The following is a 19,552-nucleotide window of genomic DNA, read 5'->3' as shown; positions in this document are numbered from 1 at the left end:
CCATTCCAGTCAATCAGTGGTATTTATTGAGTGTTAACTGTATGAAGAACACTGTACTAAGCTCTTGGGAGTAAAATACAACAGAGCTGGTGGACAGGATGCCTGCCCTCAAGAAGCTTACAGTTTAGCTCATGGAGTATTACTCCAAGGATTAATGAGTTCCCTAGCCCTTTATCCGAGTTCTGGGTATCTGCCCTGAGGCAAGGGAAGTCTCTGGCTCACTCTTTCGGCAACCCAACTACAAGTTCAGCTACAAGTTTCTCTTTTGGTCAAGGACAAGGCAGAACCCGGAGTACCTCAGGGCCCCTGAGGGATGGGGTGACGGGAGGACATGTGCCTAAGCCTCTAGGCCAGGGATTCAGAGACAGATTCTTTGCTGCTCTTCTGGAACCCAACAGATTGTTGGAGTTTGCTTCGGCTGCTCAATTACAACAAAGGTTTTGAAAAGTCATTTCCTCTCTTTCTCCAAGATCTTTTCCCTTCCCTTCCGGACAACAAACCCAACTGCACAACCCTAAGTCCTGGGTCTGCCCTTTCCTTTGGGGCTCCCCAGAAGGCCCTTTATCTTTCCCCTATCTGTGATTTATTATCATGTCTGTCTCCCCTATAGTCTATAACCTCCTTTCTCAAAGGCAGGGATCACATCTACCAATTCTATTGTATTTGCCCAAGCAGTTGAAGAAAAGTCTAGACATGCTAGGAAACGTTCAGTAATACCTTTAAAAAAACAAAATGGACCACACTCCCCCGACCTTTGAAGCATTATTAAGGACCCATCTCCTTCAAGAGACCTTCCCCGATTAAGCCCTCTTTTTCCCAGCTCGCTCTTCCTTCTGCATCATCTATGCACTTGGATCTGTGACCTTTGGGCCACAGATGATATTCACCCCACCCCACCCCCAACCCCACAGAACTTAGGTACATATCTTTAAATTGTTTATTGTAAATTACTTGTTTCATTCAATGTATTTATTGAGTGCTTACTGTATGCAGAGCACTGTACTAAGCACGTTTACTTAAATTAATGTCTATCTCCCCCTCTATACAGTAAACTCATTATGGGCAGGGAACGTGTCTGCTAATTTTGTTGTACTGTACTCTCCCAAGTGCTTAGTACAGTGCTCTGCACATAGGAGGGCTCAATAAATACCACTGATTTAATTGACCTCCCTGTTTCCTGTCTCTTCCCACTCTGCTACACAGATAATGTTTCTAAGAGTTCAATCCACATCTCCCTGCTCCTCATAGCCTCCAGTTGTCATCCAAACACCTCCTCATCCAAAATTCGGATTTCAGGCACTCAATCAACTCTCCCCTTCCTACCTGACCTCGCTGATTTCCTACTACAACCCAGCCCACACACTTTACTCCTCTAATATCAACATGCACACTTTACTCCTCTAATATCAACATGCTCTCTGTACCCGATAAAGAACTTGAATATGGACCCTGAAGAACTTTGATTGACTGTCTCTCCAGCCCCACGGTAGCTATTTAAATATTCTTATACTCTACTTCTTAAATATTCTTATACTCTACTATTTCCCCTATCCCACGGAGAAGCAGCGTGGCTCAGTGGAAAGAGCCTGGGCTGCGGAGTCAGAGGTCATGAGTTCGACTCCCGGCTCTGCCACTTGTCAGCTGTGTGACTGTGGGCAAGTCACTTCACTTCTCTGTGCCTCAGTTCCCTCATCTGTAAAATAAGGATTAAAAGTGTGTGAGCCCCACGTGGGACAACCTGATGACCCTGTATCTCCCCCAGCGCTTAGAACAGTGCTCGGCACCTAGTAAGCGCTTAACAAATACCAACATTACTATTACATTATTACTATCCCTAATCTTGAGATTCTCCCTAATCCATCTTAATGCCTGTCCCCCCCGTAGATTGTAATAATAATTATGGTATTTAAGCACCTACTATGTACTAAGCGCTGGGGTGGGTATGATGAAACAGCATGGCTCAGTGGAAAGAGCCCAGGCTTGGGAGTCAGAGGTCATGGGTTCTAATCCCGGCTCCGCCACTTGTCACCTGGTGATCTTGGGCAAGTCACTTAACTTCTCTGGGCCTCAGTTACCTCCTCTGTAAAATGGGGATGAAGTCTGTAAGCCCCACATGGGACAACCTGATCACCTTGCATCCCCCCAGCGCTTAGAACAGTGCTTTGCACATAGTAAGCGCTTAACAAATGCCATCATCATCAAGTCGGGTTGGCCACAATCCCTGTCCCACGTGGAGCTCACAGTCTCAGACCATTTTACAGATGAGGTCACTGAGGCCCGGAGAAGTGACTTGTCCAAGGTCACACGGTAGACAGGCAGAGCCAGGATTAGAATCCATGACCTTCTGATTCCCAAAACTCCTTCTGGGCAGGGATCCCGTCTACCAGTTCTGTTGTATTGTACTTTTCCAAGTGCTCAGTAGCATGCTCTGCACTTAGTAAGTGCTCAATAAATACCACTGAGTTTTTGATTTGTTCTCACAACCCCCTATGTCTTGCTTCTATTGTATTTCTCCCAAGAACTTCTTATTGCACTTAGGTGCCTATACAGCTACATATCAGTGATGATGAAAGATCCTCCACAAATCCACACCACCTCTCCATGAACTCCAAATGAAGTTGGCAATGAAGTTCCTTGAGGGCAGGGATCATGTCTACATACTGTACTGACCCACCCCAAGTGCTGAAAAGCAGCCCAGTCTAACAGAAAAAGCATGGACCTGTGAGTCAGAGCACTTGACTTCTAATCCTGGCTCTGCCACTTGTCTGCTGTGTGGCCTTGGGCGAGTCACTTAATTTAACTGGGCCTGTTACCTCAGTGGTAAAATTGGGATTGAAAAGTAAACTCTAAATGAGAAAGGGACCTCTAAATGAGAAAGGGACGATCCAACTCGATTAAATTGTACCTACCCCAGCGCTTGACACATAGTAAGCACTTTATAAATACCATTTGTTTTTAAAAAGAGCTTACTCCAGTCTCTGCCCATAGTAAGTACTACACAATTACTGCTGATTGATTGAAGGGGCTTGGGAGTTTTTGGCTACCACAACTCTGGAGCTCAGACGTAGCTGCAGATCTAGGGTAGTGGTTGGAGCCTGGGCCTGAAACTCAGAAAGCTGTGGGTTCCAATCCTGACTCAACCACTTGTCTGCTGTGTGACTTCGGTCAAGTCACTTCACTTCATTCATTCATGCAATCATATTTTTTGAGCTCTTATTGTGTGCGGTGCACTGTACTAATTATTCAGGAGAGTATGATACAACAATAGAAGGACACATTCCCTGCCCTCAACGATTTTACAGTCTAGAGGGGAGGACTGTGGTACTTCTCTGTATCTCAGTTACCTCATCTATAAAATGGTCTTTGAGATTAGGAACTCCATGTGGGAGAGGGATTGTGTCCAACTCGATGCCTGGCACGGAGTAAATGCTTTAACAAATACCGCAATTATTATTATCTAGGAGGTTCAGATGATTTTTTTCAGATTGAATTTGAACACGGTTCGCATGGATGACACCCGTGGGAAAGGTGTGCGCGGCCATGCATCCCAATGTACCCGAGGGAAAAGGAAGTGGGAGGGGAGGCTTCCTGGCCGGGACAGGCCTTGGGTGAGTAAAGAGGTAGTAAGTAGGTGTAAGAAGGTGAATAAGCAGCTGGCTGGGATGAGTTGGAAGGGGGGAGGGAGTTTTCCTAATTTAAAAACCTGGGATGGGTTCACGGGAACCAGTTCATTATCATCCTAGGCTACAGTGGGTTTTAAAGAGGCATTTTCTTTTAACACCCAAGGAGCAAAAAGATTACATCCAAAGGCCCGGGGGAGGGTGAAGCTCTCTCCACCCAGCCTGCCATGGCTTTCTAACTGCTCTCCCCAACGGGTTTGGCAAGGAGCAAAGGCTCTTTGCAAAGATATAAACCAAATCCCCACCCACTCCCCCAGGCAGCATCCAAGCTGCGACGAGCAACTTATTTAAACCTAAATAGGCTAAACAAAGAAATGTGAAGAAAGCTGCTAACCAGTTCTTCCCTACAGTTCCTTGTTGGGAGGAAGAAAGGCCCAGATCCAAAGCTCGGGGTAGTTGGAGACCCACAACTACTCCCCCAATCATCCCCCTTCAAATTCCGGCTCCAAGCAGATCAGATGCCTGGACGTCACTCATCTTCTCTGTGCCTCAGTCTCTTCATCTGGAAAATGGGGGCAAAATACCCATTCTCCCTCCTCCTTTGACTGTGAGTCCGGTAAAATAATCATAATGGTATTTGTTAAAAGCCAACTGTGTGTCAGGCACTGTACTAAAGTACCCTGCTCATCTTGTATCTTTCCCAGCACTTAGTGCCATGCTTGGCATTAGTAATAAGTACTATCATTACTCTTATTAATATTAACAATCATCATATTTATTGAGCACTTGCTGTGTACAAAGCATTGTACTAGGCGCTTGGGAGAGTACAATATAACATCAAATATATTCCCTGCCCACAGTGAGCTCACAGCCTGGGGGACGACGACAGACATTAATATAAATAGATAAATAAGTAAATGACAGATATATACAGATATATACATAGGTACTGTGGGGAAGGGAGAGAAGATGAATAAAGGAGCAAATATGAGTGGTGCAGAAGGGAATGGGAGAAGAGGAGAGCATGGCATAGTGGCTAGAGCACGGGTCATGGATTCTAATCCCGCCTCTGCCACTTGTCTGCTTGACCTTGGACAAGTCACTTCTCTTCTCTGGGCCTCAGTGACCTCATCTGTAAAATGGGCATTGAGAATGTGAGCTCCACGTGGGATAAGGGACTGTGTCCAACCCGATTCGCTTGTATCCATCCCAGCTCTTAGTACAGTGCCTGGTGCATAGTAAACACTTAACAGATACCATAAATGTTATTATTATGAGAGAAGCAGCGTGACTTGGTGGCAAGAGCCCTGGCTTGGCAATCAGAGGTCGTAGGTTTGAATCCCGGCTCCGCCACTTATCAGCTGTGTGACTTTGGGCAAATCACTTCACTTCTCTGGGCTTCAGTTCCCTCATCTGTAAAATGGGGATTAAGACAACCTGATTACCTTGTATTTACCCCAGCGCTTAGAACAGTGCTTGCCTGGCATATAGTAAGCACTTAAAAAATACCATCATTATTATTATTATTATTATTAAGGCTTCTTGGAAGGGGAGGAGTGCCTGGCACATAGTAAGCGCTTAATAAATACCATTATTAAGGCTTCATTCATTCATTCAATCGTGCTTACTGTGTGCAGTGCACTGTACTAAGCGCTTGGGAAGTACAATTGGGCAACAGATAGAGACAATTCCTACCCAACAACGGGCTCACAGTTTAGAAGGGGAAGACAGACAACGAAACAAAACAAGTAGACAGGCATTAATAGCATCAAAATAGATAAATGCAACCATAGATAAATGTACATCATTAATAAAATAAAAAGCAATAAATATGTACAAATATATACAAGTGCTGTGGAGAGGGGAAGGGGGTAGAGCAGAGGGAGGGAGGAGGGGCGATGAGGAGGGGAGGAGGAGCAGAGGGAAAGGGGTAGGGGGGAATACCTAGCACAGAGTAAGCGCTTAATAAACCCCATTATTAAGGCTTTCTGGAAAGGGGTGTGCCTAGCACTTAATACCATTATTAAGGCTTTCGGTATGGGCGAAAGGGAGTGCCTGGCACATAGTAAAAACGCTTAATAAATAGCATTATTAAGGCTTCCTGAAATGGGGGGGGGGAGTACCTAGCACATAGTAAGCGCTTAATAAATAGCATTATTAAGACTTCAGTGGGCGGGGGGAGGGAATGCCTGGCACATAGTAAGCCTTAATAAATAGCATTATTAGGACTTATCGGAGGTGGAGGAGGGGTCGGCGGAGAGAGAGGGGTGCCCCGAGGCCGGATCACAGTCCGCAGAAAGAGGTAGCCCGGGGGTCGGCGGGGGCTGCTCGGGGGGCGCGCACATTGGGCGGGCGTGCAGGCCCGGCCTCCGGGGAGTCACAGAGGTAGGGCCAGGGGTCTCCCCGCTCAGGGCGCGCTTTCCCACGACCCCGGGCAGGGGCAGGGGGCAGGGGGCTGAGGCATTCATTCATTCAATCGTATTTATTGAGCGCTTTCCACGTGCAGAGCACTGGACTAAGCCCTTGGAAGGTACAATTGGGCAACAGAGAGACACCATCCCTGCCCAGTGATGGGCTCACAGTCTAACAGGGGGAGACAGACGGCCAGGGCAAAACAGCACAAAACAAGACAACATCATCAAGCGAGGGGCAGAGGAGTCAGGGGCGGGGGCAGAGGCTGGGGCAGGGGCAGGAGCGGGGGCAGAGGCTGGGGCAGGGCTGGGGGCAGGAGCAGAGGCTGGGGCAGAGCTGGGGGCAGGAGCAGAGGCTGGGGCAGGGCCATGGGGAAGGCTGGGGGCAGAGGCAGGGGTAGGAGCAGAGGCTGGGGCAGAGGCAGGGGCAGGAGCAGAGGCTGGGGCAGAGGCTGGGGCAGGGGCAGAGGCTGGGGCAGGGGCAGGAGCAGAAGCTGGGGCAGGGGCAGGAACAGAGGCTGGGGGCAGGGGCAGAGGCTGGGGCAGAGGCTGGGGACAGGGGCAGGAGCAGAGGGTGGGGGCAGGGTCAGAGGCTGGGGACAGGGGCAGGGTCAGAGGCTGGGGCAGGGGCAGAGGCTGGGGACAGGGGCAGGGGCAGAGGCTGGGGCAGGGGCAGAGGCTGGGAACAGGGGCAGGGGCAGAGGGTGGGGCAGAGGGTGGGGCAGGGTCGGGGCAGGAGCAGAGGGTGGGGCAGGGCCGGGGGCAGGAGCAGAGGGTGGGGCAGGTCAGGGGGCAGAGGGAGAGGTTGGGGCAGGGGCAGAAGCAGGGGCAGGGCAGGGCAGGAGGACCCCCCCCCCCCCCCCCCGCGCTCCCCGGCCGGAGAGGGGCGCCCCTCTTACCGCTGTCCGGGCCGGGCCGGGGCTGGGGCAGTGGCTGGGCCATAGCCGGGCCCCAGGGGAGAGGAGAGGGGAGGCCGAGACCCCCGCCCACCTTCCCCAGCCGCTCCCGTCCCCTTCCCGATCCCACCCAATCCCAGCGCCGGCTCGGCGGGCAGGGGAGGTTCCAGGACACGTCACAGAAGACCGGGGGGGGGGGGAAGGGGGGCACGGGGGGCACACGGGAGGCACGGGACACGCGGGGGACACGCGAGGGATACGGGGGACGTGGGACACGGGACACGCGAGGGACACGGGGGACAAGGGGCACACGGGACACGCGAGGGACACGGGGGACAAGGGGCACACGGGGGACACGGGACACACACGTGGGACACGGGACACGCGAGGGACACGGGGGGCAAGGGGCACACGGGGGACACGGGACACACGAGGGACATGGGACACGCGGGGGACACGCGAGGGATACGGGGGACGTGGGACACGCGAGGGACACGGGGGACAAGGGGCACACGTGGGACACGGGACACACGGGGGACACGGGGGACAAGGGGGACACGGGACACACGATGGACATGGGACACACACGTGGGACACGGGACACGCGAGGGACACGGGGGACAAGGGGCACACGGGGGACACGGGACACACGATGGACATGGGACACGCGGGGGACACGGGACACGCGAGGGACACGGGGGACAAGGGGCACACGGGGGACACGGGACACACGATGGACACGGGACACGCGGGGGACAAGGGGCACACGATGGACATGGGGGACAAAGGGCACACGTGGGACACGGGACACGCGGGGGACAAGGGGCACACGATGAGCATGGGGGACAAAGGGCACACGTGGGACACGGGATACGCGAGGGACACGTGGGACACGGGGCACACGTGGGACACGGGACACACGATGGACACGGGGGGCACAGGACACGCAGGGGACACGGGACAGCGCTGGACAAGGGGGACACGGGACACATGATGGACACGGGGCCCACAGGGGGGCACAGGACACACGAGGACCACGGGACACATGGGGGGCAAGGGGCACCCGAGGGCCACGGGGCACACTCGGGGGGTAAAGGGGCACGGGGCGCACCGACCCCTCTGCCCTCTCCAACCGCTGGGCCCAGGGCTCCGCACGCTCCAACGCTGGTCCACTGCTCTGCGCGGCGTAAGCGCTCAATAAATTCGATGGAATAATCCTAACCATCACCACGATGGCATTTTTTAAGCGCTTCTACCAAGGGCCAGGCACTGTACTAAGCGCCGGGGGACAGACGAGGTAAGCGCTCAATAAGGATCGATTGGATGAAGGCATTATTCATTCATTCAATAGTATCTATTGAGCGCTTACTAGGTGCAGAGCACTGTACTAAGCGCTTGGAAGGTACAGTTGGGTAACAGATAGAGACAATCCCTGCCCAATGACGGGTTTACAGTTTAATCAGGGGAGACGGACAAAAACAAGACCACGGAATCACGATAAATAGAATCAAGGGGAGGGGCACCTCATTAACAAAATTAATAGGGTAATAAAAATCATCTATCCAAATGAGCACAGTGCTGAGGGGAGGGGAAGGGAGAGGGGGAGGAGAAGAGGGAAAGGGGGCTTAGCTGAGGGGAGGGGAAGGGGGAGCAGAGAGGGAGCAGAGGGAAAAGGGGAAGCTCAGTCTGGGAAGGCCTCTTGGAGGAGGTGAGCTCTCAGTAATGGTGGTATTTGTTAAGCGCTTACTATATGCCAAGGACTGTTCTAAGCGCTGGGGAGGATACAAGGTCATCAGGTTGTCCCATGTGGGGCTCGCAGTCTTAATCCCCATTTTCCAGATGAGGGAACTGAGGCCCAGAGAAGTTAAACCTGGAAGCAAAACCCAGATTCATAGAGGGGATGTCTGTTTATTGTTGCATTGTACTCTCCCAAACACTTAGTATGGTACTCTTCGCACAATAAGCACTTAATAAATATGATCGAATGAATGAGGAGGACAAGATCGCAAGATTCTGGGAACTCTGGGTGCTTCTGAAGACTCTATCTTTCTGCTGTGTGACTTTGGGCAAGTCATTTAACTTCTCTGGGCCTCAGTTACTCAATCTGTAATATGGGGTGAGACTGTGAGCCCCATGTGGGACAGGGACTGTGTCCAACCTAATTTACTTGTGTCCATCCCAGTGCTTAGTACAGTGCCTGGCACACAGTAAGTGCTTAACAAATACCACAATTGTTATTATTATTATCCTTGCCTGGGGGATGGTCTCAAATTTGTCCTATCCCCATCTTGATGAGCTGATCAGAACTCAGCTGCAATTTTCATTAGGTTTAAAATATGTCGGTTAACAACAAATGTTAAAATGGTTCAGTTATATTGACTTGTGATTCGTGTCTAGAGCACGGTACTCATCCTATAGGGTTACTCATTATCTCAGTAACCTACCCACAGCAAAAAGAGTTAAAACAGCTCCTTTATACCACTTTTCAGCTGTCAAACCCTTTTATGGAATCTAGAGAGAGGGTGGGACAGAGAGGAAAGTTTAGCTAAATGAAAGGCTCACCTGTTTATAAGACAATTTCTTCCTAACATGCCTAACTGTTAAAATCTTAATAGGGTGACTAAAGATGAGGTACAGTCAGAAGATTAGCTTGGGAGGGCGACGGGTGGATTTTAATGGAGGAAAATTGGGGTAGCTCAAAGGGAGACAACTGGTGGAGAGCCTTGAAGCCAATGGTTAGGAATGTTTGCTTTATGGAAGAAGAGATGGTCTTTCTTTATGTGATTTTTTAAGCGCTTACTCTGTGCCAGCGCTGCAGTGGATACAAGCTAATTGGGTTGGACACAGTCTTAATCCCCATTTTAGAGATGAGGGAACTGAGGCACAGAGAAGTTAAGTGACTTGCCCAAGGTCACACAGCAAACAAGTGGTGGAACCAAGATTAGAACCCAGGCCCCTGCTCTACCCATTAGGCCACGCTGCATCTCATGGAGGTTTGGAAGCCACTGGAGGTTTTCAAGAAGGGGAGTAATGAGTTCAAATTAGGTTTTAAGACAATACACAAAACTGAACGCAGTATAGCATGGCTGGGAAGCAGCGTGGCTCAGTGGAAAGAGCCTGGGCTTCAGAGTCAGAGGTTATGGGTTCGACTCCCGGCTCTGCCACTTGTCAGCTGTGTGACCTTGGGCAAGTCACTTAACTTCTCTGTGCCTCCGTTACCTCATCTGTAAAATGGGGATTAACTGTGAGCCTCACGTGGGACAACCTGATTACCCTGTATCACCCCCAGCACTTAGAACAGTGCTCTGCACATAGTAAGCGCTTAACAAATACCAACATTATTAAACTCAAGAAGGAAGAACTTAAAGTAGCAAAGCCAAGCTCATACAGTAGCCCATTCAGGGGGTGCTGAGGACCTGAACACCGGTCGTGGTTGTAATGGAGAAGGAGAAGTGACAGGCTCAGATCTGTGAAATATTGAGGAGCACTGTGGTTTAATAAAAAGAGACAAGTTTGGGAGTCAGAGCACCTGTGTTCTAATCCTATCTCTGCCACTTGCCTGCTGTGTGACCTTGGACAAGTTGCTTCTCTGTGCCTCAGTTACCTCATCTGTAAAATGGGGATTCAATACCTATTCTCCCTCCTACTTAGATTGTGTGTCCTGACTGTGATAGGGACTGTGAGTTGATCATCTTGCATCTTCCCCAGTGCTTAGAACAGTGCTTTGCACAGAGTAAGCACTTAACAAATACCACCATTATTATTATTATTATTATAAGCACTTAACAAATATTAGTTAGTAGTAGTATTAGTAATAAACTGGCAAGATTTCAAAAATGGCACCAAGGCAGTGAGCTTCTGGGAGAGAAAGGATGTTGATAGTATTGACTGTGGCGAGAAAGGAAAAAGAGACAGTTTAGTAGGGAAGATGAAGAATTCACTTTGGGATATATTGATTGCATTTAGGATATTGGTGAATCATTCCCACGGAGATGTCCAGGAGGCAGGAGGAAATACAAGACTGTAAAGCAAGTAAAAGGACAGGGCTGGAGAAGGAGATATGGGGAGGGAGTCTTATGTGCAGACACGTAGCTGAAACCCCGTGAAGTTGAAGTTCTCCAGGGAATGACTGAAGAGCAAAAAGTAGAGGACCCAGGACTTAATCTTGCTGGACATCCTCAATTAAAGGATAGGGGGAGGCAGCGAAACAGTTTTAGAATGAGAAGCAGTGTGGTCTAGTGGATGGAGCATGGGCCTTGGAGTCAGAAGGACCTGGGTTCTAGACCCAGCTCCACCACTTGTCTGCTGTGTGACCTTGGGCAATTCATTTAACTTATCTGAGTCTCCAGTTACCTCCTCTGTAAAATGGGGATTGAGACTGTGAGGCCCATGTGGGATGTGGACTGTGTCCAACCTGATTAGCTGGTCTCTACCCCAGTGCTTAAAGCAGTACTTGGAACATAGTAAGTGCTTAACAAATACCATAAAAAAAAAAACTACCGCAGGAGGCTGAGGAGTGATCAGCCTGGAAGGAAGAAAAGCAAGAGAGTAATAATAATAATTGTGGTATTTTTTAAGCACTTACTATGTGCCATGCTCTGTACTAAGGGCTGGGGTGGATACAAGCATCTCAGAAGAGTATTATAATGATAGTATCAAATACCATAACCAGTCAGTGGTATTTATTGAGCGCTTACCATGTGCAGAGCATTGGACTAAACACTTAGGGGAGTACAATTAAACAGAGTTGGTAGACACGTTCCCTGCTCATAATGACTACTACAGTCTACAGTGTAGACATTAAAATACCTGCCCAGAGCAACCTTACTACAGTCTAGAGGGGAAGACAGACATTAAAATAGATTAATAACTAACATAAAGAAGGGTTTCTAGGAGGAGGAGAGGTCCATAGTATCATAGATCAGGCCGGATTGGATCATTCTATTTACACAGACGATCACTGGAGACCTTGACGCAATTTCAGAGGAGTGAACTCCAGATTGCTGGGGAATGGAGAAAAGAATTAAAGGCGAGGGCATGGAGCAGCAGGCCTGTACAAATAAATGGTTTAAAGAGTTTGTGAAGCTTTCACGCAACGGCTGTTGGTCACGGAGTTCTTCAAGTGCAAGTCCCGGCCTGTGCCCGGCCCTGAAAGCACCCAGTAGACCATAAAAATCTGGGCGGAGTTGCCTCCTAGCTCTGTACAAATGAGAAAAGAAACAATGAAACAAGAAACAGTGACCCTTAGGCTCAATCTAGAATTCTGTAATTAGTGCAACAAATTCTGCATTTGATGGTTATTGATGGTTATTGGGAAAATTTCATTGACTTTACCTCCTTGCCAATGGGTGGGTAGTGGGTACTCACTGTGCATGGTTACTTTAAGCAAATCACTCAACCCAGCCCTGTCAGTCTCTCTAATTTCGAGAACAAGCAAGCCCGGCCTCATATCTCTAATTTCAAGAGCAGGAATAAGAGACGACAAGGCACATTGTGGAAAGAGAATGGAACTCTATAAAGAAGCAGCGTGGCTCAGTGGAAAGAGCACGGGCTTTGGAGTCAGAGCTCATGAGTTCGAATCCCAGCTCTGCCACTTGTCGGCTGTGTGACTGTGGGCAAGTCACTTAACTTCTCCGTGCCTCAGTAAAATGGGGATTAAGACTGTGAGCCCCACGTGGGACAACCTGATTCCCCTATGTCTACCCCAGCGCTTAGAACAGTGCTCGGCACATAGTAAGCGCTTAACAAATACCAACATTATTATTATCATTAAAGCCAATAGTTCATCTCGGACTTTTACATCTTTTTCTTTGAGTTGCATCATCATAATCCTCATCATCACTTATGATGATGACAAGCAGCCTGACTTAGTAAAAAGAGCCTGGGCTTGGGAGTCAGAGGTCTATTCTTCACTCCGCTGCCCGGCTCATCTTCCCGCAGAAACAATCTGGGCATGTCACTCCCCTTCTTAAACAACTCCAGTGGTTGCCTATCGACCTCCGCTCCAAACAAAAACTCCTCACTCTAGGCTTCGAGGCTCTCCATCACCTTGCCCCTTCCTACCTCTCCTCCCTTCTCTCTTTCTACCGCCCACCCCGCACGCTCCGCTCCTCTGCCGCCCACCTCCTCACCGTCCCTCGGTCTCACCCATCCCGCCGTCGACCCCCGGGTCACGTCCTCCCGCGGTCCCGGAACGCCCTCCCTCCTCACCTTCACCAAACTGATTCCCTTCCCCTCTTCAAAACCCTACTTAAAACTCACCTCCTCCAAGAGGCCTTCCCAGACTGAGCTCCTCTTCTCCCTCTACTCCCTCTGCCATCCCCCCTTTACCTCTCCGCAGCTAAACCCTCATTTTCCCCTTTTCCCTCTGCTCCTCCACCTCTCCCTTCCCTTCCCCACAGCACCGTACTCGTCCGCTCAACCGTATATATTTTCGTTACCCTATTTATTTTGTTAATGAATTGTACATCGCCTCGATTCTATTTAGTTGCCATTGTTTTTACGAGATGTTCTTCCCCTTGACTCTGTTTATTGCCATCGTTCTCGTCTGTCCGTCTCCCCCGATTAGACTGTAAGCCCGTCAAACGGCAGGGACTGTCTCTATCTGTTGCCGACTTGTTCATCCCAAGCGCTTAGTACAGTGCTCTGCACATAGTAAGCGCTCAATAAATACTATTGAATGAATGAATGAAAGGTCGTGGGTTCTAATCCCGGCTCTGCCACTTGTCAGCTGTGTGACCTTGGATGAGTCACTTCACTTCTCTGTGCGTCGGTTACCTCATCTGTAAAATGGGGATGACTCTGAGCCCCGCGGGGGACAACCTGATTACCTTGCGTCTACCCCAGCACTTAGAACAGTGCTTGGCACATAGTAAGCACTTAAATGCCAACATTATTATTATCTGTACATGCTGTTGCATGGGCTATCCCCTTAAAAAATAAACTCAGATCTAATTTATTGGACTCCTTGAGGACAGGGGCTGTGTTTTAAACTGCTGTCTTATCTTGTCTTATGACGTCAAGTCATCTCCGACCCATAGCGACGCCATGGACACATCTCTCCCAAAACACCCCACCTCCATCTGCAATCGTTCTAGTAGCGTATCCATAGAGTTTTCTAGGTAAAAATACGAAAGTGGTTTACCACTGCCTCTATCTGCACAGTCAACTTGAGTCTACGATCTTGGGCAAGTCATTTCACTTCTTTGTGCCTCAGTTACTTCATCTGTAAAATGGGGCTTGAGACTGTGGGCTCCAAGGGGACAGGGACTGTGTCCAACCTGATTTGCTTGTATCCACACCAATGCTTAATACAATGCCTTGCACACAGTAAACGCTTTAACCAATACCATAATTATTATTTAAATCCTTCTCTCTCTACTTAGACTGTGAGCCCCCATGTGGGACAAGGGAATTTGTTCAACCAAGTTATCTTGTATCTTCCCCAGCTCTTAATTAAGCACTTAATACAGTGCTCTGAACACAGTAAGTGCTCAATAAATATGATTGAATACAATGAGTGCTTGATAAATAATAAGCTAGTAACAAGTACCATAATTATCATTAGTAGTAATAGCAATCCAAGGATGCTTTTGCACCAGAGGTGAAATATGCTTAGAAACCCACTTGATCTTCTTAACACATGCCCTTATCTGAAGTAAACTATACTTCTTTTGAGGGGCAGGTCATAATTTGCACTGTTTGAATCAAATTATGATGCCCAGGGGTTAATGTTATGGCTTCAATAAAATATGAAGAAATCCATTAGGTACTGCTAATAAGTCATTTTTCTTCCCAAGTTCCACTGTGACCTCTGGTGTGTTGTGATAAATAATTCAAATTAAACCAACCTCTTTGGGGCATTAGCTTCTAGGCTAGATGGGCAATCCAGGCATAGAAAGTGTCTGCGGGTTTTTGTGGCAGTGTTTTTGTTTGGGTTAAGAGTTGTGTACACTAGTCATAATGACTGTTGACACATCAATATCAATACTGCATTTTGTGTTTTATTTGGATTAGTGTAAAGTTTCTTACACCAATCATAATGACTGCAGATATTTGTCAATATCAACATTGCATTTTGTTATTTTTATTTGGGTTAGTGTGCTTGTTTTGTTTTATTCTGTTTTGCTTTGCTGTCTGTCCTCCCCCATTTAGACTTTGAGCCCATTATTGGGCAGGGATTGTCTTTATCTGTTGCCGAATTGTACATTCCAAGCACTTAGTACAGTGCTCTGTATATAGTAAGCACTCAATAATTACTATTGAATGAATCAATAAAGTTGGGTACGCTAGTCATAGTGACTGTTGATGTTTGCCAATATCAATACTGCATTACCTGCCAGACTATGTTGTACTTTGAGAGAAATTCTTTGGGTCAGGTTTTCACTCCTCTCAACCCACATGGTGAGAGGAGAGGAACCTTGCCAACTCCCCAGGGCCATCAATTGGCTGCATCAGGTCACCAGCCTGGGTCACTGATTGAGCCAACTGTGTGACTTTGGGCAAGTCACTTAACTTCTCTGTGCTTCAGTTACCTCATCTGGAAAATGGGGATTAAAACTGAGCCCTACGTGGGACAACCTGATCACCTTGTATCCCCCCAGCACTTAGAACAGTGCTTTGCACGTAGTTAGTGCTTAATAAATGCAACCATTATTATTGAGTGACTGAGGACCACTCCAGACCATGGAACTTGGGAAGAAGAGGTTTTCTGGAGTCAACTCCGCTCTCTTGGGTGTCTTCAAAATGAAATGAAGCAAGATGGGTTGGACACAAGGAGTAAGGTTGCTCGGTGGCTGATTTGCTCTCATCTGCCAGGGATCTAGCCTTTCAAAACAGTTGTAAGCTATTTCAGCAGGTCATCATGCTCCCATTGAAAGGTGGTGGAATTTGCATAGCCGTTCCTGGCAATCAAATAAAGCTCCCATCATCAAAGGCTGTGTGTGTCTTGGTCCTTTAAAACAGAAAGATGTTTATTGCACCAGGCATCTGGAGTTTAGGTCAGGTATGAGGCTCCATAATGCTGCCTGCATAAAACCCAAGAGCTGAACACAGTGGGCTTCATAGATGGGAGGACTAGGTCTCCTCATGAGATTCCAATTTTCATTAGGTGGAAGACATCAATATTATTTTGAATCTCTGGACAATTGAACTATACTATTAGATGATGAAGAAACTGGGGATTCAGTGCCAAGAAATGACCTTTTTGGTCAAGAGATAATCGGCTGTGGCTATAAGAAATGCTACAGTGTTATCTAGGCCACACCTTTTAAAGATTTGATTGATAAACCAAGGTCTAACCAGGTAGCACCTGGGCTGCACTGGTCTGTATTCAGTTTGATAGTCAAATCGGTTGTTGGTATTTTATTGCTTATTGTTCTGGTAAGCAAAACCATGTGCCGAAGCCGTGACTCTTGCTGTGGGGTGCAGTGGGGCCTACAGCCTAATTGGGTGAGACAGGCAGATGTCAGTCATGTAGGTAGAGGAGGAGCAAGAACAAGGATGTAGTGGTTAGGAACATCAATGAATTGGGAAGAAGTGACTAAATGAATAATTGAATATGTGTACTCATTAGTGCTGAGGGTGGATGGCAAAAGCACGGACTTGGGTTCTAATTCTGACTCTGCCACTAGTCTGCTGTGTGACCTTGGGCAAGTCATTTAACTTTTCTGTGCCTCAGTTACCTCATCTACCCCAATGCTTAGAAGAATGCTTGACATGCAGTAAGCACTTAAACGCTATCATTATTATTACTAATTCTGCTTATTGTGGGCAGGGAACGTGTCTACCAACTCGTTGTTGCATTGTATTCTCTCATAGCAGCGTAGACTAGTAGATAGAACACGGGCCTGGGAGTTGGAAAGACCTGGGTTTTAATCCCGGCGCTGCCACCTGCCTGCTGTGTGACCTTAGGCAAGTCACTTAACTTCTTTGTGCCTCAGTTACCTCATCTGTAAAATGGGGATTAAGACTGCAAGCCCATCCCATTCTCTCCTTGACCCCCTCCAGTCTGGCTTCTTATCCGCTCACTAACTTTATAAATTCACCAGTGAATTCTTTCTTGCCTCTGTTCCAATCCTCCCTGACCTCTCAGCTGCCTTTTACTCTAGGGACCACCTCCTTCTTCTGGAAACCTTATCTAACCTTGGCTTCACTTAAATTGTCTTTTCCTGGTTCTCCACCTGTTCTCTAGCTGCTCATTCTCAGCCTCTTTCGTGGGTTCTGCTCACTCAGCAGGCACAGTCCACTCCTCTTTTGGCAACCTTCTCACTGTACCTTGAACTCTTCTATCTTGCTGCCAACCCCTAACTCACATCGTGACTCTGACCTGGAACTCTCTCCCTCTTCCTATCTGACAAATGTTCACTCTCCCCAACTTCAAAGCCTTATTAAAAGTACATCTCTTCCAAGAAACCTTCCCCTACTAAACCCTCATTTTCTCCTCTCCCAATCCCTTCTGCATAGTCCTTGCACTAAGATTTGCACCCTTTAATCACCCCTCCCTCAATCCTGTAACTCATATACATATCCATATTTAATCTATTTATATTACTGTCTCTTTCCCTCTCTGGACTCTATGCTCACTTGGGGCAGGGGACATATCTACCAACCTGTTTATATTGTACTCTCCCAATTGCTGAGTAGGGTATTCTGTGGACAGTAAGTGCTCAATAAACATGATCGATTGAATGCCTCCCTCCCCCTAACTAAGGGAGTCCCTCAAGGACCAGTTCTGTGTCCCCTTCTGTTCTCCATCTACACCTACTCCCTCAGAAAACTTATTGTTCCCATGGCTTCAACTACCATCTCTATGAAGATGATTTCCAAATCTTCATCTCCAGCCCTACCTCTCCTCCTCTGTAGTCTTGCATTCCTTCCTGCCTTCAGGACAGCTCTAGTTGGATGTCCCACCGAACTTCAAATTTAAGGTATCCAAAACAGAACTCCTTATCTTCCCACCCAAACCCTGTCCTCCCCCGACTTTCTCATCAGGGGAGACAGCACCATTATCCTCCCTTTCACACAGGCTCGTAATCTTGGCATTTTCTTCGACTTCTCTCTCATTCAACCCACATATTCAATCTATCACCAAATCTTGTTGGTTCTACCTTCACTACATTGGTAAAATCCACCCTTTCTGCTCCATCCGCACTGCTACTATGCTGATTCGAACACTTTATCCTACCCCACCTTGAGTACTCCTCACTCACTTACCCGCCTTCTGTCTCTCCCCACTCCAGTTCTTATTTCACTCTGCCGCCAGGTTCATTTTTCTAAAAAAAGTTCAATCTATGTTTCTCCTTCCACCTCCACAACAAACAGAAACTCCTTACTGTCGACTTTAAAGCGCCCAATCACCTTACCCCTTCCTACCTTACCTCTCTGTTCTCCTACTATCACCAGCCCAACCATTCTGATCCTCTAATGCCAACCTACTCGCTGTACCTCAATCTCAACTATCTCATCACCGACCCCTTGCCCACATCCTCCCTCTGGGCTGGGACTCCCTCTTTCTTCATATACGACAGACCACCACTGTCCCCACATTCAATTTCTTAATCAAATCACATCTCCTCCATGAGGCCTTCCCTGACTAAGCCCTTATTTTTTGCACGTGTGGCATTTGTTAAGTCCTTACTATGTGCCAGGCACCGTACTAAGCCTTGGGGTAGATACAAGCTAATCAGGTTGGACAACTTTACAGAAGAGGCAACTGAGGCAGAGAGAAGTTAAAAGTGCCTTGTCCAAGGTCACACAGCAGACAAGTGGCAGAGTTGGATTAGAACCCAGGTCCTTCTAACTCACAGGTCCATGCTCTATCCCCTAGGCCACACTGCTTCTCTGTGTTCATTTCCCCACTCCCTCTCCTTTCTGCTTTGCCCTTCCACTTGGATCAATATCCTTTACACACTTGATATTCACACTACTCTCAGCAATTATGTACATTTCCACAATTTATTTTAATGTCTGTTTCCCCACTCTAGACCGAGAGCTCCTTGGGTAGGGAAGGTAGTCTGCCAACTCTGTTGTGTTGTACTCTCCCAAGCACTCAGTACGATGTTCTGCACACAAGGGGTCAATAAATATCATTGATTGATTAATTAGTTGATTGATTGATGGGCTGAAGCTACAGATTCCCCCTCACTTGACCAAGGACTGGGAAACCTGGGCCTTGCCTCTCCTGCCGTCTCCTCCCCCTATCCAGCTCACACCACCTGAGCTTGGTCTCCTATGCTCTTGTCTTATGCTGTCGCGTAGTCTCCGACCCATAGCTACTCCACAGACACATCTCTTCCAGAACGCCCCACCTCTATCTGCAATTGTTCTGGTAGTGGATCCATAGAGTTTTCCTGGTAAAAATACCCAAGTGGTTTACCATTGCCTCTTTCCACACAGTAAACTTGAATCTTCGCCCTTGACTCTCTCCCATGCCGCTGCTGCCCAGCACAGGTGAGTTTTGACTTATAGCAGTTTACCTTCCATTCACTAACTCTGCTCAGCCTCTCTGATTTCAGCTTCTTTCCTTTCACCTTTTCTCTCTTGCTTCTAATCACTCAATTGTATTTATCGTCCTCCAATTCTGTCAGTTTTATGGTCATGGCGTATTGGATAGAGCACAGGCCTG

General features: G+C 48.1%; 1 protein-coding gene across 1 annotated transcript in view; it reads right to left on the bottom strand.

Moving 5' to 3' along the window:
- Nucleotides 1-7,009, bottom strand: part of TMC7 (transmembrane channel like 7) — a 39,440-nt gene extending 32,431 nt beyond the window's left edge. Inside the window, exon 1 of the mRNA XM_039911106.1 lies at nucleotides 6,931-7,009. Within this exon, the coding sequence (XP_039767040.1) occupies nucleotides 6,931-6,973 (43 nt within the window). The 5' untranslated portion in view covers nucleotides 6,974-7,009. The remainder of the gene's footprint in view (nucleotides 1-6,930) is intronic.
- Nucleotides 7,010-19,552: the final 12,543 nt, after the last annotated feature.

Source organism: Ornithorhynchus anatinus, chromosome 2 (genome assembly GCF_004115215.2).
Source record: "Ornithorhynchus anatinus isolate Pmale09 chromosome 2, mOrnAna1.pri.v4, whole genome shotgun sequence".
NCBI classification, from domain to species: domain Eukaryota; kingdom Metazoa; phylum Chordata; class Mammalia; order Monotremata; family Ornithorhynchidae; genus Ornithorhynchus; species Ornithorhynchus anatinus.
The sequence above is the reverse complement of the archived record's forward strand: the minus strand, read 5'-3'. Positions and strand labels throughout refer to the sequence as shown.